The following is a 23,108-nucleotide window of genomic DNA, read 5'->3' on the forward strand; positions in this document are numbered from 1 at the left end:
ATTGCACACATACCAACCAAATAAGACAAGCCCAATAATAACCGTTGCAGGTATAAGAATACCAAGAACATATGTTCTATCAGCAGTAAAGTGTTACTAACTGAGATAAACAGCATTGCTTCCTCTTTCTCTCTCCTTGCTCCTTGGTGCTGATTCAGACATATTCTAGGCCTGTGCATCACATATGCTTACCAAACTAACCAAACTGTGTGACAGATGAAGTAAAAGCCCGTCCACACTATAACTATAAGGATAACTATGAATATATAGTTTTAAAATTGTTCTGGAGCACCCATATACACTGCACCTGAATCAAAAAGAATGCAATTATTTTTCTCTTTTTGCACTTGTTTACATCTCTTCAAGTAAATTAAAGGTCTCCTTGTCTGAACCATTTGGTGTCCCTCACCCTCATTAACTGGTGGGCACTGGTCTGATGCCATATATAGATAATCCAGACTTTATCTGAACACAATGATGCACCAGCACCGTGCTAAAAGTAGGAAGCTTTGACGTGACTTAGACGCAGCCTAATGTCCATACTTTACGAGCAGCACCTGAATGCACCACGCAGAGCAGTCACACCGCAGATGTAAAGCCGTTATACGGAAACGTTTCTACATGAGACAAATAAGAGAGGTAAGAAACAGGACTGTTTGTTTCCTGTCACTGTGGTTTCTCCAACAGTGACAAATAAGTGAGTTATAGAAACGTTAATGGAGTTCACTTTGTGATGAAGATGTATCTCACCACGTTCTTCATCCTTTTGGTGACGAGACTGACTGTAAACAGCGGTAAGAGAGAGGGGTTTGTTCTTTTGGGTTTTAAATAATTTTTCTTAACAATAATGTGACTCTGGTTAAAACCGAATATGAAATAGTCACAGTTGTGACGTATTTGTAATAATCAGATTTCTGTTGTTTATTTGAATTTAACATTTTCATTTAGACTTATTTTTGTTGTTTTTGTCATTTGATATTATTCTATAAACATTTTACATTCAAACAGATCAGAACATTGATTAACTATCAGAAAATAGTAACTTAAAGTCTGCATGTGTAACACGTTACTACTAAAAATATAAAACAAGGACATCATAATAACTATAAATGATCATTATTTTAATTATGATGACTTAAATAATTGTCTTTTTTTTAAGTAGGCTATTTCATGATCTCCATTTTCCAAAAGTTGTTCTCAACAGTCCAAAACCTTAAAAAAGAGGGAAACTTGTAGACTACCTCTAAAGAAAGCTGCAACTATTAGTTGATTATGTAAAGTGGTTAATCCAGTTTAAATCAACAGATCTTGTCATATTATACCTACAGACCATCTGGGATCAGCTTGTATATCCTTCAGGGCTTCATCACTTTCCTGCCAAAATGTGACCTATAGGACTGAAAAAAGTAAATCCGTCTCCTCACTGATTGTTCTGACACATTCAGAGACATTACTGCTTTATTCATGAACAGGTGGTGTCTTGTAAAATGTATATTTTAAAGGCACATTACTGTGAATTTTCCATTTCTCTGTAATGTAACTCAGTGTTCACAATGTTATGATATCTTTATCTGACTGGAACTCAAACCATTTTCTGAAATATAGGCTATATTTAGATAAACAAGTATCATTAATGTGGATCAACTAAGCCACAAATGTCTTTATAACAACTAATCGACCAGGAACGTCTTTAGTCTGAGCCACGTTTTCTGTCTGATGAGAAACTTCATGTTCATGCTTGTGTAGTCACGTCTCACTGGAGCTTTATGCACGTAGTCTCACAACGGAAAGGGTTTGGTGTGTTTAGTATGTGACTGCAGTGACAGGCTGATGTGTGTGGAGCTGCTAGAATGTGGTTGACCACACAGAGGTACTTCTGAGTGCTGAGGTCATCCTGAGTGTCACTGACTGAGGACTGAAGCTGCTGCTGATCAGAACTGAAACCATTCACTGACACAAAGTTAATTTTCAACTTTTCTCTCTAGTTCAGTCGTTTTAGTCATTTTTCAACTTTCTTTTCTGTGTTTCCAGAATCTCAGTTATGAGGATTTGCTTTTTTCTTGCTTTTGTTTATAAAATGTTTGAAAATTGTGAATAATGTTTGCAAGAGAAAGCTTTGTTTCAACAGTAAAGTGTTAGTAACTGAGATAAACAGCATTACTTCCTCTTTCTCTCTCCTTGCTCCCTGGTGCTGATTCATATGGAGTTTATTCCCTATCTTAATTCAAGAGCACATTAAATGGATTTGAGAGCAGTATTTATTGATTTCATGCTCAGATTTTGTGATATTTACTCTCAAAACTCTGCTCTCGCGCTCAAATTTGCTGTGCGCATGCTCGCACTGTGTCCTCGCTCTCGGTTACAACGCTGCTCGCGCAGATTTCCTGCGCTCACACTCGAGTTCTTCCTCTCGCGCTCAGGGAGTTTGTGCTTGCGGATCTCTGCCCTGCTCTGTAAACGGGTGCGTTCGCTGCTCTTCGAGGAGCGTCGCATACGGGCGGGCACTCTTTCAACCGGGTTTATCCACTCCTGACCTCCGGTGCTGTAATAAATGTGGTTTCTTTCATTTTTTTGACCACTGTTGGAATACAATATAATTTAATAAATACACAAGCGTCCGTGATGTTCATTAAAATAGCTATATTGTATTATAATAATAATATTTATTAAATGATATTTTAGCACATTTCATTAACAAAGGCAGCTCAGAGTGCTTCACAGAGTAATAAAAATAAAATGTGCAAGTTCAATACAATCAGATGAAAAGATAACATAACACAACTATTTAACTAGCAGGTGTAAGCAATATGAAATGTGATAAAATGTCCTTGAACGTATTGTTTGGTAGCAGGAACAGACCCGGGCATGTGTGCCCTGGGTTCTGGTTCTGCTCCATCCTCTGATCACTGATCACTCTGATCAATGATCAATGATTGTATATCCACCAGCACGCTGCAGAGCTCAGAGGCAGCTCTTCACTCTGCTGCGATATAAATACACAGAGTCTGTTTACAACATAAGCTTCAAAGCTGTGTAAAGCTCCTCAGAGCAGACCCAGCTGCACAGGAAGTCAGACACTCAAACAGCATAGGGCATCAGGTCAATTATTAAAATAAAACCACCTGTGCAGGCTCCAGATTATATTCCAGCAACAAACATGAATACAATAAACAAAGGAATCATTTAACTACATAGCCTACTGACCTTAATAGAAACACAAAATGAAGGAAAACAACTAAATCAACTTAAATTTAGCAAGTTAACAAAATCAGGCCATTTAATTGTGTAGCTAATGCAGTAATTACAGCAGCCTAAAGGTACTTGTTTCAATTTAATTGGGCTGCTGTAATTACTGTATTAACAGTAGAACTACATTTAAAATGCAGATGGTTTGCCCAGAGTACGCTACGCTGCACTTCTCTCTCTCCTTTGCCAAGTCATGTGATCAGTGGCGTGCACAGATAGACACCAGGTGGTGCTATAGCACCTGCCCTTTGCCCTCTGGACCAAGCAAGTGCCCTTTTGAAAGTTGTTGTTTTTTTTTTTGTTTTTTTTTAACAGTGTACTGTAAGTGGCCCATGTTGACATGATCATCTATAAATACTCGACGATTAAAAGCGTGTGATAAATAATAATGCCCCAATATACGCCCTCCCTCCTCCTTCTCCCTCCTCCTCCGCACACACCTCTCTTCCTTTGTCAACGTGAACGCGCAGAGCGGACACAAACAGAGGCGCGTTGCAGCAGCAGTGCACAGCTGCAGTCCACACACAGCTCCTCCCCTGCCCCACCAGCCAGTTAACACTTAAATGAATCGAGTCGAGTGTATTGTTTGCCCCCTAAGCCTCAGTTACCAAGCTATAGCGACGCTATCCCAAATTCATAATAGATATGACGTGATGACCACAACACAACTAATGTCGGTAGAGTTTGCCATTGGTACAGCATGTGAATCTATCAGAATACTTAAGCTGAATATTTAGTCTTGTGTAGGCTACATCATTAACACTTGCAGTAGCCTAATTTATTTGCTAAATTACAAACAGGCAATTCCCAATTTCCTGCAGAAAAAGTAGCCTTCTGCCTTGTTGTAATGTCACCAAGCAGTCTTATTCATACTTTTGGTCTCTTTTTATTTACTAATTGCAGCATAATGCCTAGAAAGGAGAGGGTAAGAAAGGAAAAATAAAGGGAGCTACAGCAGGGGGCCCAGGGAAGCAGCTCTCTGCTCTCCTGGATAAAAGCATCCACCAGCAGCAAGGAGGAAGAGGAAGATGGAGATGAAAGGTCAGAGTCAAGACCAGAGTCATGTTAACTGTTTAGGGCCTTTTACAGCTCAGATTTTAAAGTTGAACTGTTCCTCTAATTCTATTGAAATATCTTAAAAGCTGTCCACATTGTATTTTAACTACACAAAGTGGTTTGGCGGTACTAAATCAGGCATGAAGCGATATTAGCTAATTATATTATTAAGTTATTTCTATGTTACAAGACTTGCAATAATCTTGTATTTACCTTAATAGGCTATTATTAAAACTATTATTATTCTATTCTAGGCAGCTACAGCAGGGAAGCAGCTCTACTAGCATGGAAGATGAGGTAGATAAATCTCACACTGCTATAATAAGGCAGCTGGCAGTTCCACATGCCGCACAAAGTGCCCTTATTTTTCACTGAGCACCTGCCCCCCAAATTGTCTGTGCACGCCACTGCATGTGATCTTTCTCATCACAGGCAGTTACTGTAACAACACCTCCAGAACCCAACCGAACCATTCAAAGCTTTAAATATCTACCTGTGCAGGCTTGTAACTCTCCTGTAGTCCAATACTAACTGTACAATACATACTGACACTGAGCTGTGAACATATCTCCGTGCAGACCTGAATGCAGCATTCTGCATACAGTGGAATTCATGATGCATGATTGATGCTCTATATAATAAGAAACATGCAAAAGGCCATCTTTACACTGTAATGTAATCTCCTCATCATCTGAGAGTTCATGGTGTTGACAATAAATTCATGTTGATATTATATCAGGCAGGTTTAGAGAGCCTGATCAGGTACAGCTTCACAGTTTGGTTCAGTAACCTTTCTGTGCAGCTAAAGAATAAACTGGTCCATTTAATTCACACTGCATGGAAAATCATTGGTGTTTAAGAGCACTTATCAGGCTACCGTGTGTCAGGCCAGTAAGATCATTAGTGATTCATCTCATGTTCTGTATACAGAGTTTGAGCTGCTACCCTCTGGTAGGAGGATGACAGTCCCTCGTTGTAGGTTAGACTGATAAAAAAAAGTATTAATTCCTGCTAATGATCAGGTTTTAAATGGAAGCAGATAAAGCTGGTGCTGATGAGACTTTGTCTTTATACTGTAGCTGTAGGTTTGTTGGTGTGTTGGTGTGTGTGTTTTTTATTTATCTATTAGAGCTGCTATCTGGCACTGAGTATTTATTAATTATGTATTTATTATCTTTTGTAAAACACATTTGTTAATATTGTTGCTCATGGCTTTTATGGTTGTTTTTATTTATTTATTGTTAATGGCTGCAGTACGGGTCGTTTCTCACCTGGGACAATAACGTTTATCTTGATCTTGATTTAATATGAATATCTGCTAAAAGTTGACCTGTATTGATTAAATATCAGATAAAAGAGGAGTGAAATACAAACATTCAGGATTTTCTGTGAAGATATGATCAGTAACTAATGTTAGAGGAGCAAAAGTAACATTAACTGTTTCACTGTGGACTAAACTGTTTAATTTCCACTCTCTTCTCTCTCCGCCTGGTTTGGAGACAGGACTGAACCATGTTATGTAAACAGAGGTGTTTGGTTCATTTTTGCCAGAATCAAGAAAAATTCACTTAGTTTAATGAGTACATTGTATATAATATATTGTAATAATATACAATAATGATGAATGATGATAGGTGAATAAAAATATCTAGGTATCACGCATGGCGCCCATGCGTGAGGCTAAGTATTCTGACTGCTTTCTGGCAGTAAATAGATAAGTAAAGCTACGTTCAGACCAAGCGCAATGAACGCGACAAAATCGCGCGACAAATGAGAATCTGTCACGCTATCGCTCGAGTTTCGACGGATGACCATTTTGTGACCATAATGTAAAATACGCGTCATCGCACTTGACGCACCTTTAGAGTCAGATCTGCTGGAGTTTATCTGCCTTGTCTGTAAACATGTCTGTCTGTCTTTCTCTCTCTGTGACTCTCAGAGAAACACTCCCTCATGTACATCTACACCGGCTTCTCCAAACCTGTCGGACTTCCGGGCATCCATCAGTTCACAGCTATGGGTCTGCTGGACGGCAGGATGATCGACTACTATGACAGTGATGTCCAGAGAAAAGTTCCCAAGCAGGAATGGATGAAAGAGACACTTCATCCATACTACTGGGAGAGAGGCACATGGTCCCGCCAGAGAAAGCAGGAGTGGTTCAACGACAGCATCGACATCCTGAAGAAACGAATGAATCAGAACGACACTGGTAAGATCCATGAAATGTGTCAGACTGGGACTTTTTGATGACTCAGTAATTAATAACTGTAATAGCTTGTATAGATAAATGCTCCAACATAAATGAAGCTGCTTTATTTTCAGGAACAAAAGGATTCTAATGTGTTTAAGTGAAACTGTTTTAATTGTAATTATTTGCTGCATTTTTCCATGTCCTCATTCTTTATCATTTATTTCACTGTTTTCCTCTTTAGATCTTCATGTTCTTCAGTGGATGGTCGGCTGTGAGGGTGAAACAACAGGGCCTGATGGCATAATAAAGTTTGTCCGTGGTGTGTACACGTTCAACTACAATGGACAAGACTTCCTGTACTTTGATGACTGCAACTCAGTCTGGGTTGCTGCCCCTGATAAAGCAGTCCAGACCAAGAGAAAATGGGATCATGACCAGGACCTAAAAGAAAAGACCAAAGGCTACCTGGAGAAGGAGTGTATTGCTTGGTTGGACAAGTTCATGACACACAGGGAACAACAGCTGAAAGCTGCTTGTAAGTATGACAGCAAATCATTTCTGTATTTTTATATCAATTATTATGAGAGATTATAGAAGTGACTTTAATAATAAAAGGATTATTATTTGTTAAAATATCAAACATGAAATCAGCTGATCTTGATAATATTGTAATTCATACAAAATCAGCTTTTTTGTTTTACTAAATTTTAATATTTATTATGGAAAATGAGTTCAGATTAACCCATTTCCCATCAACAAACAATTCAGATTTTTGAGTCCACTGAGGTTCAGCTCTCAACATTTGTAAATAAAATTAAAAATAACAAAAAGAAGGCAGAATCTATCTATCTATCCATCTATCCATCTATCCATCCATTGATCCATCTATCTATCTATCTATCTATCTATCTATCTATCTATCTATCTATCTATCTATCTATCTATCTATCTATCTATCTATCTATCTATCTATCTATCTATCTATCTATATATCTATCTATCTATCTATCTATCTATCTATCTATCTATCTATCTATCCATCTATCCATCCATTGATCCATCTATCTATCTATCTATCTATCTATCTATCTATCTATCTATCTATCTATCTATCTATCTATCTATCTATCTATCTATCTATCTATCTATCTATCTATCTATCTATCTATCTATCTATCTATCCATCTATCCATCCATTGATCCATCTATCTATCTATCTATCTATCTATCTATCTATCTATCTATCTATCTATCTATCTATCTATCTATCTATCTATCTATCTATCCATATATCTATCTATCTATCTATCTATCTATCTATCTATCTATCTATCTATCTATCTATCTATCTATCTATCTATCTATCTATCCATATATCTATCTATCTATCTATCTATCTATCTATCTATCTATCTATCTATCTATCTATCTATCAGGAGATTTTGACAACTGAAGCTGAATTAACTGTTAATATGTCAAATTACTCACAGCATTAACATTCATTCGTCAATGCACTGAATGCACTACCTGCACTTTGTGAGAACGGACTATTTTAACTAGTGAGATTTTGCACAGACGTACTTTGATTGATTTTTTAAAATAGATTTTATTCCTATTTATTATTATTCTATTGATGTTTTTATTTGCACTGGGGTCACTGATTGAGAATCAGAATTTCATTCTCTTGTGTATGCAAAGGCAGAGTGAAAATGACAATAAAAACTTGAATCTTGAAAACTTGAATCTAGTTACAGCTGATAGAAGACAGACAGCATCAGCTACAGTATAAACTGTAAATAAGAAGCCTGTTCTCTGTCTGCTCTGCACACTGTTCTTTAATAATAAAGTTCAGTCCTGTAGTAAATCCAGGTCCTTTACCAACCTGGACCCAAATACAATAGAGAACCTGCTATTAGAACCAAACCCTCATAAACATCATATTCAATAACAACCATGATCTACACATCTCAGACAATTGTTTAGAAAAGACCAGAAATAATGAAATGAAGTGTGTTGTAGCAGCAATGTTTCACCAGTCTGTTTGTATTTTAGTTATAATTAAAGATATGCATTGTCACTATTTTTTTTTTTATATCCACACACACGGAAAGGATGCTGCACGTGTGGCTGCCAAACTAACAGCAGCTATGGAAGAAGTTGCTAAATGGCTAAACAATTCCTGCCTCTCTCTAAATGTAGGATAAACAGTTACTATGTACTTCATCAGCAAACAAAAATGTACGGATTATCCTACCATAAGTGTAAATGGAGAAAAAGTTAATAATGTGGATGAGTTCAAATACCTGGGTATTATATTAGACCCAACTCTCAGTTTTAAGAAGCATGTAAAAAAGATGAGTCACACTCTGAAATACAACCTTGCTGATTTTAGGTATATTAGAAACTCACTTACAATAGAGACATCTAAGACCTTCTTGTATGTATCATGTCGCACTTCTCCTACTGTGTGTCTTGCTGGTCTCAAGCATGCAAAACAACTCTGAAGCCACTTGAGTCACTTTACAAACAAAGCCTAAAATGTTTAGAAAAGAAAACACCACGATATCACAATTGCAATATACCTTCTAGACACAACATGCAAAATTTTGATAATTACATCATGTATGTAGATGTACGTCTGATTTTCAAGATGATCAACAATACTGCACCTCCACCCCTTAAGAGTGCAGTATCAAATTAATCCGTAATTCTTCATTGTTCAAAAGATGTTGGAGTCTCAAAATATTCAATCAGAAATCACCAGGAGTCGTCCAGCTGAATGCTGTTAAACCCGGAATCACATCATACATAGACAAAATCCATGCAGAAATGACACACTGATGTAAGATGAGGGTCTCTTTTATACTTCTTATATTGCTGACCTCCGTGGGAAAGTATCAACTCCCCCACAGTGGAGTGAATTTCAACCAATCAGCTTTCTTTCAAAACAACATTATCTCATCTTCTTGGTACCAATCAATATGGTGGTACAACTTCTTCGTTTTGGTTGCTGCTTCACCCAACTCTTGGTCTTGACTGACCTTATTCTGGGCATGATTTTTTCCTTCATCAGCAGTTTTGAAGAGTTTTGAGTTTACCACAGATCATTCAGCTACTGTTCAGTTGCTTTTCTTACTGCATTCATTTCACAATAGTAATAATAAAAATGTGGTATATTTAATCACATACATTTTAGTTCATATTTATCAGATCACAAATGTAAATCTCTTCTTTTAGTATAATGCCTGTAGGATCCAAAATATGTTTTGTTTATGTTTATATTTGCTTGGGCTGCACGTATTGCGTCACATGCATTGATTGACACATGGGTGTGGTTTCCCCTTATTTTACCTGTTCACTTGGGTGGTGGTGGGAGATTTTGACAAAGGGAGTTAGTAGAGCTCCGATATTTTCTGTTGACCGTCCCCATCGTCATCATCATCACCATCTTCTTTCAACACTTTATTCTCACAGTCGGATCACATCAGAGTTTTTTACATTTTTGTGGAACAACTGCTTGTCAGTCCTTTTTGATTTTTTCATTCAATAAACTTCAGTAAAACAGCATCTAGATTTCAGTATGATTTTGTGGACGTGTTGCAGATAATAGCCTACTAAGTTTCTCAGCGGCCTTTTGGTTTTGATTATCTTTAGCAAATAATAGTCAACAATCAAGTACCTTTTTAGCGGATACAACATTATTCATTGTTAATAATTGTCATCCATATTTTACACCACAAGACGTTGTACAACTAACCTCTGAGCAGATGAGCAGAACTACAAGGTTGACCTCGGGGGGGCAGTGTAGTGTTCCCATACGAAGAACTGTTCTTGCTGAATCAGCTTTCTCATACAAAGCTATTAAAGAGTGGAACAAGCTCCCTGCAGATTTGAAAATCTGCACAGATTTCAAAGTCTTCTCTAGAGAAACAAAAAAATTAATTCTAAGGAACCAAACGTGCCAGCATTAAACCAAATAAATTATAGATTCAAAACTAAATTATAATCATTTTTTTTGTTTATTATTAGTATTTTTTCCGGCATAGGCGCCTTTATTTGACAGTAGAGAGACAGGAAATTATGGGGGAGAGAGGGGGGTAAGACATAGAATAGAAAATAATAATCTTTATTTTCATTGCACAGGACAATGAAATTCTGTTGGAGCAGTCCTCCAGCTGCCTTATAGAAAGAAAAGAAAACAATGAACAATTTAAGTAACATATATACAATAGGGCACAATCAACAATAATTAAAACATGTGCAAAAAAACTTAAACGGGCCAGTAGTGCAATGTGTGTGTAATGGTGCTTTTCCATTATACAGTTCTAGCACTACTCGACTCAACTCGGTTTTTTTTGCGTCTCCATCAGGGATAGTACCTGGTACCTGGTACTTTTTTAGTATCTGCTCTGCCGAGGTTCCAAGCGAGCCGAGCCGATACTAAATGTGACGTCATCAGACTGCCGGCCTCTGATTGGTCAGAGAGTCACTGGAAGAATCATGAGCCGTCCCACACAAGAATCAAACCCGGCATTTTTAAATACCAACAACAGCGTTACAGTGATTGGTTTCTCTTCTCTTGCTTTGTGTGAGACAGAAAGCCTCATACAGCAGCAAGTACACCATCGCCTCCATGTCCTCCATTGGTTATGTGTTTTGTGTCGCGTATAAAGCGAAGTCACAGCAGTTCCGCGGAGCCGTGCAATGACGTCACTCAAACAGGAAGTCGGCCATTTTGAAAAATATGTGCGATTTTGGCGATTTCCACGCCCCGTACTTTAACAGACTTGTCCTAGGGATTTAATCCGACCAACTTCAAATTTGCACAGAATCATATTTACACATTGGAGATGAAAAGTTATCAAAAACGTTCCGATTAGGGATTCGGTTTGGGCGTGGCGGTGCCGACAATTTCCTTCGCCATTCGATCCTTCGCCAAAAAGCAGGAAGTCCTTATAACTCCTACAGACATCGTCCAATCTACACCAAATTAATCACACATGTAAAGGGTACCGCCCTGAACACGTCTATGCATCAATACTGTGTTAGCTCCATAGCGCCACCTACTGGATACAAAAGCGCACCCTAGAAAAAAAAATAAAAATTGAGCCCCTGCCTCCAGATTGACATAGACAAACGAAATTCGGTACACATATGTACAGTGTAAAGACGCACTAAAATGTCTCTTTGACCCATACCCTCACTCCAACAGGAAGTCGGCCATTTTGAATCAAACTTGGCAATTTCGTGCCATTTTGGTGTTTTCCATGCATCGTATTTGAACAAACTTGGGATTTAATCCGACTGACTTCAAATTCACTCAGAAACATCTTGAGACATTGGAGATGAAAAGTTATCAAAATGTTTTTGATTACTGGTTTATTTGCTTCGTGGCGATGTGAGGAATTTTGATGTTTCGCCATTAAACAGGAACTGCTGGCCAAATGGCGCCACTGCACCCCCTAGAAAATTAAAAAATTTAGCCCCTCGACTCAGATTAACATAGACAAACTAAATTCGTTACACATATGTATCGTGTAAAGACACACTAAAAAGTCTCTTGTACCCCTTTTCCACTGAGCTGGAGCTAGAGCTTGCTGGGAGCTAGAGCTTGACTAAGCACCTGCTCTTTGCTTTTCTACCGCCAAAGCTCCAGGCCCGAGCCTCAGAACGGGAGCCAGAGCGAGCACCAAGTCTTTGCTGGTCTAAAGCAAGACCCGATTACGTCAGCGGACTGGGGGCGTGGTTATGTGAGCAGGACTCAAGAATGAGATCAAGTCATATTTAGGCAGAAATAACCTTTCAGTAACTGTATTTGGCCTCCAATCAATTTTTGGCAGGTGAAAATGCCTTATTTTGTGTTATAATGGTCCTTTAAAAGAGTTCCAAACTGTCCTGTGAGCTCTAGTGTTTATATTATGAAGCTTATGAATGAGATCAAGTCATATTTAGGCAGAAGTCAGCTTTCAGTAACTGTATTTGGCCTTTAATCAATTTTTGGCAGGTGAAAACTGTTCGTTATTTTATAGGCGTATGTAACCCTCCCATAAATCATGTCTTTTATAGTCTTGTCTCCAAATAGTAGGCATAAACAATAATATTAGACATCAAACACATCCCAACATGGGAATCAAATACTACGTAGGGCCCAGATCAGATAAAAAACAACGCAGAGTCACGAGGATCATTGCAAAAGTGATAATTTCTTTACTGAACACACACCCATAAATCACATTCATTATAGTCTAATTTATAATTGCGGACGTACAGTTGTATGTAAATGCATATTATGACCGTTTTAGCACTACCGCTCAACGGACTGCTGTGCGTGCTCCTGCGGCCAGAAATCAGATTCTGGCAGACGATCACTTTTTGGCACGACACCGTTCCTGTATTTCTATGTAGGCTTGCAAACACATGAACAGCACTTGCATCGTGGCCGCAATTTCCTCCATCTTCGTCGTCTTCTCCTCCTTCTTTGTTGTCTTTTGTTTTCTTCTTCTCCTTCTTTGTTTTCTTCTTCTTCTTCGTTTCCGGCGGGCTAGATGCCTTGCGGCATGTTGCTGCCTCTCACTGGTGAATCATGGAAGTGCTTCAAAGGCGCACGCTGGCTACGTTATACAGTGATGTAATCGCGTGGCTCCTTGCCGGTAGAAACACAACAGGTTCGTAAGAGTTGCTCGGGTTAACACCAACTGAGCACTCGCTGTAGCACCAGCTCCCAGCAAGCTCTAGCTCCAGCTCAGTGGAAAAGGGGTATTGGACCCATACCCTCCCTCGAACAGGAAGACGGCCATTTTGAATCGGATTTGCGATTTTGGTGCTGTTTGTTTCCATTTGAACTTGAAGATGCGTCACGGCAAGTCTTGCTGCTTCGTGGCGGGGCGGGGGAGCTTTGGCCCGGTCATCGCTGCTTGCAGCTTTAATTAGGGCCCAAGCACTACAGTGCGAAGGCCCTATTGTAATCGTGGAGATTATTATTATTCGTCCGACAGAACAAACGCCTTTTTGACAGCCTAAACGTGCCCCAAAACTCACAAAAATTTGCGCGCACATCAGACTCGGCGAAAATTTTTATATTTTATGGTTCACCAAAATGTCCGTCGCAAAATGGCTCAATAGCGCCCCCTAACGAATATAAAAATGTGAAAGATTGACGTACATGAACGAAATTTGGTATATATGTATCATGTCCAGACGCACAAAAAAGTCTATGGACCCATGACGTCACTCCAACAGGAAGTCGGCTATTTTGAAAAATATGTGCGATTTTGCCGTTTTCCACGCCTCGTACTTTAACGAACTTGTCCTAGGGATTTTATCCGACCAACTTCAAATTCACTCAGAAACATATTGAGACATTGGAGATGAAAAGTTATCAAAAACTTTCTGATTAGGGATTCGGTTTGGGCGTGGCGGTGCCGACAATTTCCTTCGCCATTCGATCCTTCGCCAAAAAGCAGGAAGTCCTTGTAACTCCTAAAGACATCGTCCAATCAACACCAAATAAATCATGCATGTAGAAGGTCCCGTCCTGAACACGTCTATGCATCAATACTGTGTTAGCTCCATAGTGCCACCTACTGGATACTCGTGCCATTTTGGCATTTTCCATGCCTCGTACTTTTACAAACTCCTCCTAGAGATTTAATCCGACTGACTTCAAATTCACTCAGAAACATCTTGAGACATTGGAGATGAAAAGTTATCAAAAACTTTCTGATTAGGGATTCGGTTTGGGCGTGGCGGTGCCGACAATTTCCTTCGCCATTCGATCCTTCGCCAAAAAGCAGGAAGTCCTTATAACTCCTAAAGACATCGTCCGATCAACACCAAATTAATCAAGCATGTAGAAGGTACCGCCCTGAACACGTCTATGCATCAATACTGTGTTAGCTCCATAGCGCCACCTACTGGATACAATAGCGCACCCTAAAAAATCTAAAAAAAATTGAGCCCCTCAACTCAGATTGACATAGATAAACGAAATTTGGTACACATATGTATCATGTTATGACGCACAAAAAAGTCTCTTGGACCCATACCCTCACTCCAACAGGAAGTCGGCCATTTTGAAAAATATGTGTGATAATGGCGATTTCCACGCATCGTATTTGAACTAACTCCTCCTAGAGATTTAATCTGACCAACTTCAAATTCACTCAGAAACATATTCAGACATTGGAGATGAAAAGTTATCAAAATCTGTTTGATTACTGGTTTGGTTGGTTTGTGGCGATGTGAGGAATTTTGCCTTTTCGCCATTTAACAGGAACTGCTGGCCAAATGGGGGTACTGCACCCCATAGAAGATTAAGGAAATTGAGCCCCTCCCTCAAGATTGACGTAGACAAACGAAATGTGGCACACATATGTATCATCTAAAGACGCACAAAAAAGTCTCTTGGACACATATCCTCACGAGGTAAAATGGCTCAACAGCGCCCCCTAGAAAATTGAAAAAATTGAGCCACTCCCTCCAGATTGACATAGACAAACTAAATTCGGTATACATATGTATCGTGTAAAGACGTGTACATGTAAAAAGTCTCTTGGACCCATACCCTCTCTCCAACAGGAAGTCGGCCATTTTGAATCGAATTTGCGATTTTGGTGCTGTTTGTTTCCATTTGACCTGGAAGATGCGTCACGGCAAGTCTCGCTCATTCGTGGCAGGGCGGGGGAGCTTGGGCCCGGTCATCGCTGCTTGCAGCTTTAATTAGTATTTTTATTGTATTTCGTTATGTTAACTGAGTTCCTGTTGCTATGGTACTGTTTTGTGTTGTTCTATCGGCCAAAGTTTCTTGTATTCTTCCTAATGTATTTTGTGCTTGTGTCTCTCTACTCACCTTGCCCTGCCTGTTGTACTGTATATCTGTCTACCCTTTTTCTAGTGTTTGTAGTCCTCACAGGGACTGCAGATGGATACTTGCCAATGGCTATACTCTGATGCAATGCATCTTTTCTGTTTGTAGTAGAAATAGATTTGATTTTTTCAGTTTATTATGAAGATGATACAAACATTATCACATGTGGTTTATAGCCTAATGTATTATAGGCACCATTCAAACATTAACTAACATAAAGTTTTCTCTTTCCAGCTCCACCAGATGTCTACATGTTAGCTACGAACACCAGAATTGAGTCAAACCTCATGTTGAGCTGCCTGGCCACAGGTTTCTACCCAAAAGACATCATCCTTCACATCAAAAGGAACAATTGCATTCTGACTAAAGAGGAGGGGTTGATCTCCTCAGGCGTTCGACCAAATGAAGACGACACCTTCCAGAGAAGAGACAGTGTGGAGATTTCAAAGAGTGACATCGCTTCATTCAAATGTGAAGTCATTCACAAAGCATCCAAATTGTCTGTTGAGAAGGTTTGGGGTAAGAAACTTTCTTATTTCAGTATATAGTTTGTCACAGTGCAACAAAGTTGATCAAACAGTCAGACGATCAGACAGTTTATAAACAAACCAAACATCAGAAAATGAGATCCATCCATCCATCCATCCATTTTCTGCTGCTTATCCGGGGCCGGGTCTGGTGGCATTAGGCTAAGCGATGGGACCCAGACATCCTTCTCCCCAGCAATGTTCGTCAGCTCCTCCTGGGGGATTCCAAGGCGTTCCTAGGCCAGATCCTGACCAGATGCCCGAACCACCTCAGCTGGCTACTTTTGATGCAGAGGAGCAGTGGCTCTACTCCGAGCCTCCCCCTGGTGTCCGAGCTCCTAACCCTATCTCTAAGGCTGAGCCCAGACACTCGTCGGAGGAAACTCATTTAAGCCGCTTGTATCTGCGATCTTATTATTTCGGTCACTACCCAAAGCTCGTGACCATAGGTGAGGGTTGGAACGTAGACCAACCGGTAAATTGAGAGCTTCACATTCAGGCTCAGCTCCTTCTTCACCAGGACGGTCCGATCACTACTGATGCTGCACCGATCCTTCTGTCGATCTCACGCTCCATCCTACCCCCACTCGTGTACAAGACCCCGTGATACTTAAACTCATCTGCTTGGGGCAGTGACTCCCTCCCTTTCCAGCAGAGCACCATGGCCTCCGATTTGGAGGTGCTCTCTCTCATCCCGACCGCTTCACACTCGGCTGCAAACCGTCCCAGTGCCTTTTGGAGGTCCTGATGTGTTGAAGCCACATCATCCGCAAACAGCAGAGAAGCAATTCCAATTCCCAAACTGGACACCCTCCTCCTCACGTCTGCGCCTTGTCCATGAAAATCACGAACAGGATCGGAGACAAGGGGCAGCCCTGGTGGAGCCAGACACCCACTCAGAAACAGGTCTGACTTAGTGCCGAGGATGCGGACACAGCTCTCACAGTGGACGTGAGATCCAAGTTTTATTAAATCAGTCTTTATTTAATCAGTTATGTGTCATATTGGAGCAGACCTTTTTCTATTATCTCAGGGTGTAATGCAGTAAGAGTCTGCCTCAAAAGCTGCTGACTGTCAAGTTACTTTACTGGAAAACATTATTATATTCAAGATGTCTTCAAAGGTCTTTATTGAAGATGGTGTGGATTTATTCACTGATAGCATCACAGTTAGTAGCTACAAGAAAATACACAACATTAACTGTCGAGAACCAAGTTTTTAAAAATTTGAATCTTTTAAGAATCCTCTGAATCTTAACATAGTTATTTTCATGTTATTTTGTGTTATTAAATTGTATTTTATCACTTTTATCACATTATTACGGTGGCCCTGAACAGCAAATCACAAAACACAACAGCATTAGAGAGACTCAAACCGGAAAAGGTAGGTATATACTACAGGTAGGTAGGTATTGGACAATCGGGGGAGGGGGGGGGGGGGGGGGGGTTGAAGACGTTAGTTAAGGCGGCAGGCGTGTGTTGTAAAGTGCTGTGGGAAATGATGCCTCGTCCTGATTGGATGTACTGTCTGTCAGTCTGCGACTAATGGATGTAGTTGCTTTCGCGGACGAGGAATCATTGTCCAATACCTACCTACCTATAAGTACCTACCATGTACCTACCATTCTGGTTGTGTTTTCTGATTTTCTGTTGTGTTTTGTGATTTGCACTTCAGGGCCACCGTACATTATCACTGATTATCACATCTACATTTTATTACCATGCATCAACGCTGAGAGTCACATGAAGCTAAATATTAATGATGTTAAAAGTGAACTGAATGTGAAACTAATGTAAATGTTTTCTGTGTTTTAGATCATAAAGTTGATGAAGAAAACATTGGCGGCATTATTGTTGGGGTGATTGTAGTCCTGATCTTCGTTGTCGTACTCGTGGCTGTAGTGCTGGTGGTTTTGAAGAAAAAAGGGAAATTTGGTAAGTACAATATATAATCATTATGTTTTCTCAACAACAAGGTACCAGTGGAGTAGGATATATTTTTCTTATAATTTATTTTGTATCGTTTAAAAGAAAATACATCAAACATTTAATTCCTAAAAATATATGTTTATTACAAAAAGAAACTGATTCCTGCAGGTTTTCTAGCAATGAAATGTAAATGCTAGGGGTGTAACAAATAACCGTTTTGAATCAGAAAACCGGTTTTGATTTAAAAGGTACAAGTGCATCGGTACGTTGGTCTAAATGTAGCATGAACCAGCCAATGGCCATTTTCTTCTATGGATTCTTTTAAAGTTTGAAAAGTTACATGTTTTATATATACATATATATGCCATAAAATAAAATAAAATCTCCTTTCTGGAATTCAGGAGTTTTGTCCATAAAAATGTATCTAAAAAATTAGAATTGAAACTTTTAAAGTTTGTCAGTCTAATCTGAAGTTTGGTTTAGCTTGTAGGATTAGACTGGTGTTAAATACATTTCTTATTGTCAACAAGTAAAACCAACAATGTCTGTGGCTCTCAACATCAAGCCTGTTGCTTCTTAATGAAGATGTCAATCTTAAAAACTGCTAATAAATATATACAGTAGCTTTATAAAAGTCTCATTTATTGTGTCACTGTAGTTTTTAGGAAGTAAACAAGAGGAAATAGTGTATTTGTTGGGGACTATTTTCAGCGGTGGATGAATCCACATGTGATGCTCTTGTGAGTGTTTGTGGCAGCAGGACTGTGTGTGCAGGATTGAGTCCAAATAAACAGAGTGTGTGTTCATAGTGATGAAGAGAGATGTCAGTCATTAATCACAGAGCTGCACTGCTGTAGAGATCAACAGAGGAATAAGATACATCACACAATACTTGTTAGTATCATAAATAAAAGAGTCCAGAAAGCACAGATAGGATAGAAGCAGATAACACATAACTTAATGCATTTTCTGTTCTTCACAGGGTTCAGACCATCTCCTGGCGAGGAAAGTGATAATAACTCTGCGGGCTCTGGTAAGTATCTTTCATTTACTGATTGAAAGCTGCAGCACACAGGTTCATACTTTTCAGTTTCATCAGTTTGTTGTGTTTTTGTTTTTGTGCCAAGTTTAGTTAGTCCTGCTCAGACTGGAAACTCTGTACATGAACTTAACTATAGTTACTTTAACTGTTTTTATGTGTTAACTTTGTTTATTCACAGAAAAAGCAGCTGTTAGAGTTCCCTTATATAAGTGTTTTATTTTTCTTCTATGGATTATTTTAAAGTCTGAAAAGTGAAATGTTTTGGTGCTAAAGATGTTTATAATGATACAACAATGACTCAGAGGGAGGCAGCATGATGGAGGAATCTAAATGTCTGGATAAACCAAGTTTAACTTTATTAATAAATGAAAGGAGGAAGGGCCTCTTGTAGGTGGGCCAGGTGCAGTTATTCAGAGACTTCCACACAGAAACATATATATATATATATATATACACATGTGTATATACATATACAGACCCTTTCCGAAAAATTAGAATATCATGGAAAAGTTGTTTAAGTTCCACAATTCCATTCAAAAAGTTAAACTTTCATAGATTATAGATTCAGGGCCCACAATTTAAACAATTTCAAGTATTTATTTGTTTATTTTTACATAATTTGGGCTTCCAGCTCATAAAACCCACGAAAACAGGAATTCAAAAAATTAGAATACTGTGAAGAAATCACTATTTACTTCTCAGTTTTTGCAGAAAAAAAAGAAATTAGGATCACATCAAAATCAAAATATGGTACTTTCAAAACAATGTCAATCTTCAATACTTCGTTGGGAATCCCTTTGCCTTAATCACTGCCTCGATGCGACGTGGCATTGAGGCAATCAGCCTGTGGCATTGCCTGGGAGTTATGGAAGCCCAGATTTCCTTGATGCTTGCTGTCAGCTCTTTGTTGTTGGGTCTGGTGCCCCTCATTTTCCTCTTGAGAATACCCCATAGATTCTCAATGGGGTTTAGGTCCGGCGAGTTGGCTGGCCAGTCAAGCACTGTGATGGCATGGGCATCAAACCAGGTTTTGGTGCTTCTGGCGGTATGGGCAGGGGCCAGGTCCTGCTGGAAGATTAAATCTGCATCTCTATACAGATCCTCAGCAGAAGGAATCATACAGTCCTCTAAAACATTTTGGTAGACTGTTGCGGTGACCTTGGATTTAAGAAAGCAGAGTTTACCAACACCTGCACCGGACATTGCACCCCAAATCGTGACTGACTGTGGATATTTCACAATGGACCTCAAGCAGCTTGGGTTCTGTTCCTCACCCGTCTTCCTCCAAACCCTTGGACCTTGATTCCCGAATGAAAGGCACACTTTACTTTAATGGGAAAAGAGGACCTTGGACCACTGGCCAACAGTCCAGTCCTTCTTCTCCTTGGCCCAGATGAGACACTTCCTACTTTGCCTCAGGTTCAGAAGTGGCTTGACCCGAGGAACCTGACAGTTGTAGCCCATCTCCCGGATGCGTCTGAATGTGGTGGTTTTTGAAGCTCATTCCACTCTTTCTGGATCTCTGCCAGATTCTTGAATCTTCTGTTTGATAATCCGCTGAAGCCCACGGTCATCTCTTTTGCTGGTGCATCTTCTCCTGCCACATTTTGCCCTTCCACTAGACTTTCTATTGATATGCTTGGACACAGCACTCTGTGAACAGCCAGCCTCCTTAGCTATGAACTTTTGTGGCTTACCCATCCTATGGAGGGTATCAATGATTGTCTTCTGGCCAGTTGTCAGCAGTCTTCCCCATATTGAACCGAACTGAGACAATTGAACCAAACTGAAGCAATTTAATGACACCTGGGGAAACCTGTGCAGGTGCTTTGAGTTTAGTAGATGATTAGTGTGTGACACTCAGTTTAAAACATTCATGCCCTGCAAAATTTGGGCTGATTTCTTCACAGTATTCTAATTTTTTGAATTCCTGTTTTCGTGGGTGTTATTAGCTGGAAGCCCAAATTATGTAAACATAAACAAATAAATACTTGAAATTGTTTAAATTGCGGGCCCTGAATCTATAATCTATGAAAGTTTAACTTTTTGAATGGAATTATGGAAATTAAACAACTTTTCCATGATGTTCTAAGTTTTTGGAAAGGGTCTGTATATGCCATAAAATTAAAAACTTCAGGAGTTTTGTCCATAAAAATATATATAAAAAATTAAAATTGAAACTTTTAAAGTTTGTCAGTCTAATCTGAAGTTTGGTTTAGTTTATAGGATTAGACTGGTGATAAATACATTTCTTATTGTCATCAAGTAAAACCAACAATGTCTGTGGCTCTCAACATCAAGCCTGTTGCTTCCTACTGAAGATGTCAATCTTAAAAACTGCTCATAAATATATACAGTAGCTTTATAAAAGTCTCATTTATTGTGTCACTGTAGTTTTTAGGAAGTAAACAAGAGGAAATAGTGTATTTGTTGGGGACTATTTTCAGCGGTGGATGAATCCACATTTGATGCTCTTGTGAGTGTTTGTGGCAGCAGGACTGTGTGTGCAGGATTGAGTCCAAATAAACAGAGTGTGTGTTCATAGTGATGAAGAGAGATGTCAGTCATTAATCACAGAGCTGCACTGCTGTAGAGATCAACAGAGGAATAAGATACATCACACAATACTTGTTAGTATCATAAATAAAAGAGTCCAGAAAGCACAGATAGGATAGAAGCAGATAACACATAACTTAATGCATTTTCTTTTCTTCACAGGGTCCAGACGACGTCTCAGCAGGGAGGAATCTAGTAAGTATCTTTCATTTACTGATTGAAAGCTGCAGCACACAGGTTCATACTTTTCAGTTTAATCAATTTGTTGTGTTTGCTGTTTTTGTGCCAACCTAATCCTTTTAGTTAGTCCTGCTCAGACTGGAAACTCTGTACATGAACTTAACTATAGTTACTTTAACTGTTTTTATGTGTTAACTTTGTTTATTCACAGATATAGCAGCTGTTAGAGTTCCCTTATATAAGTGTTTAATTTTTCTTCTATGGATTCTTTTAAAGTGTGAAAAGTGAAATGTGTTGGTGCTAAAGATGTTTATAATGATACAACAATGACTCAGAGGGGGGCAGCATGATGGAGGAATCTAAATGTCTGGATAAACCAAGTTTAACTTTATTAATAAATGAAAGGAGGAAGGGCCTCTTGTAGGTGGGCCAGGTGCCACTGAGTGGACAGGTGCAGTTATTCAGAGACTTCCACACAGAAACATATATATGTATATATACACATATATATATACATATATATTCCATAAAATAAAATAAAAATTCCATTCTGGACTTCAGGAGTTTTGTCCATAAAAATGTATCTAATTGTTAGTATCATAAATAAAAGAGTCCAGAAAGCTCAGATAGGATAGAAGCAGATAACACATAACTTAATGCATTTTCTGTTCTTCACAGGGCGCAGACGACGTCTCAGAAGGGAGGAATTTGGTAAGTATCTTTCATTTACTGATTGAAAGCTGCAGCACACAGGTTCATACTTTTCAGTTTCATCAGTTATATAGAACTTTTTTTTTTTTTTTTTCTTTTTTTTTTTTTTTAATGGGAACAGGCATATACAATGTATAAACCGACAATACACTGACCAATACACAAACAGACAGAAGACAAACACACAAAACACTACAACAACAACAACAACAACAACAACAAAAAAGGATGTGAAACTACTAAAATTATATCAACAGTAACTACTTAGTATACCTTCATTCAAAAGTAAGTTTTTCCCATTTTTTGTTATGCATTTCTATCTTGTCTTGATTGGATGCGATAATTTTTTCCAAAAGAAATTGGCATCGCACTTTATTTCTAAAAAAAGCCAAATTCAGAAGTGTTTTTGTTTGGGTCTTAAAAATAAATATTTTCCCCAAAAGGATGATGGTGTTCACAATCTGTGGGCAGTTTATCTCCAGTACTCCCAACAAAATATTTAATGGTGTAAATTCGAAGTGAATATTTTTGGGTCTTAGCCACTTTTGAATGTCTAACCAAAATCTGACTACATGTGTACAATAAAAAAATAAGTGTAACTGATCCTCCACTTCTTCATTGCAAAATTTACATAATGGAGAGTGGTTAATATTAAAAATATTTAATTGTTTATTTGTGGCGGTAATTCTATAGAAAATCTTAATTTGAAAAATTCTAGAATATGAATCAATTGTTCTTGTATAAATGGACCTAAAATAATCTTTCCAGGGAATCAAAGTGTTAAACTCATCTTCCCAAAAGG

The 23,108-nt window shown here is 38.8% G+C and overlaps 2 protein-coding genes and 1 gene segment (V, D, J or C); 2 read left to right on the forward strand and 1 right to left on the reverse strand.

The window, feature by feature from the left end:
* The window catches only part of LOC133996245 (immunoglobulin kappa light chain-like), a 630,565-nt gene that overhangs the window by 371,900 nt on the left and 235,557 nt on the right, over positions 1–23,108 (reverse strand). The gene's annotated exons all lie outside the window — the stretch shown is intronic.
* The window catches only part of LOC133996249 (Ig kappa chain V-III region MOPC 63-like), a 630,498-nt gene that overhangs the window by 370,128 nt on the left and 237,262 nt on the right, over positions 1–23,108 (forward strand).
* On the forward strand, positions 702–18,949 carry LOC133996691 (H-2 class I histocompatibility antigen, Q9 alpha chain-like). The gene is made up of 7 exons (XM_062436307.1): positions 702–794; positions 6,242–6,514; positions 6,738–7,031; positions 15,597–15,881; positions 17,704–17,823; positions 18,800–18,850; positions 18,945–18,949. Exons 1-7 carry the CDS (start codon positions 734–736, stop codon positions 18,947–18,949), a joined length of 1,089 nt encoding a protein of 362 aa, XP_062292291.1. The 5' UTR covers positions 702–733.

The sequence above is a fragment of the Scomber scombrus genome, chromosome 16 (genome assembly GCF_963691925.1).
Source record: "Scomber scombrus chromosome 16, fScoSco1.1, whole genome shotgun sequence".
Lineage (NCBI taxonomy): Eukaryota > Metazoa > Chordata > Actinopteri > Scombriformes > Scombridae > Scomber > Scomber scombrus.

Coding starts and splice junctions, on each gene's coding strand:
- LOC133996691 (XM_062436307.1), top strand. CDS start 734: ATGAAGATGTATCTCACCACGTTCTTCATCCTTTTGGTGACGAGACTG. Junction 6,515..6,737: donor AATGAATCAGAACGACACTG/GTAAGATCCATG, acceptor TTTCCTCTTTAG/ATCTTCATGTTCTTCAGTGG. Junction 7,032..15,596: donor ACAACAGCTGAAAGCTGCTT/GTAAGTATGACA, acceptor TTCTCTTTCCAG/CTCCACCAGATGTCTACATG.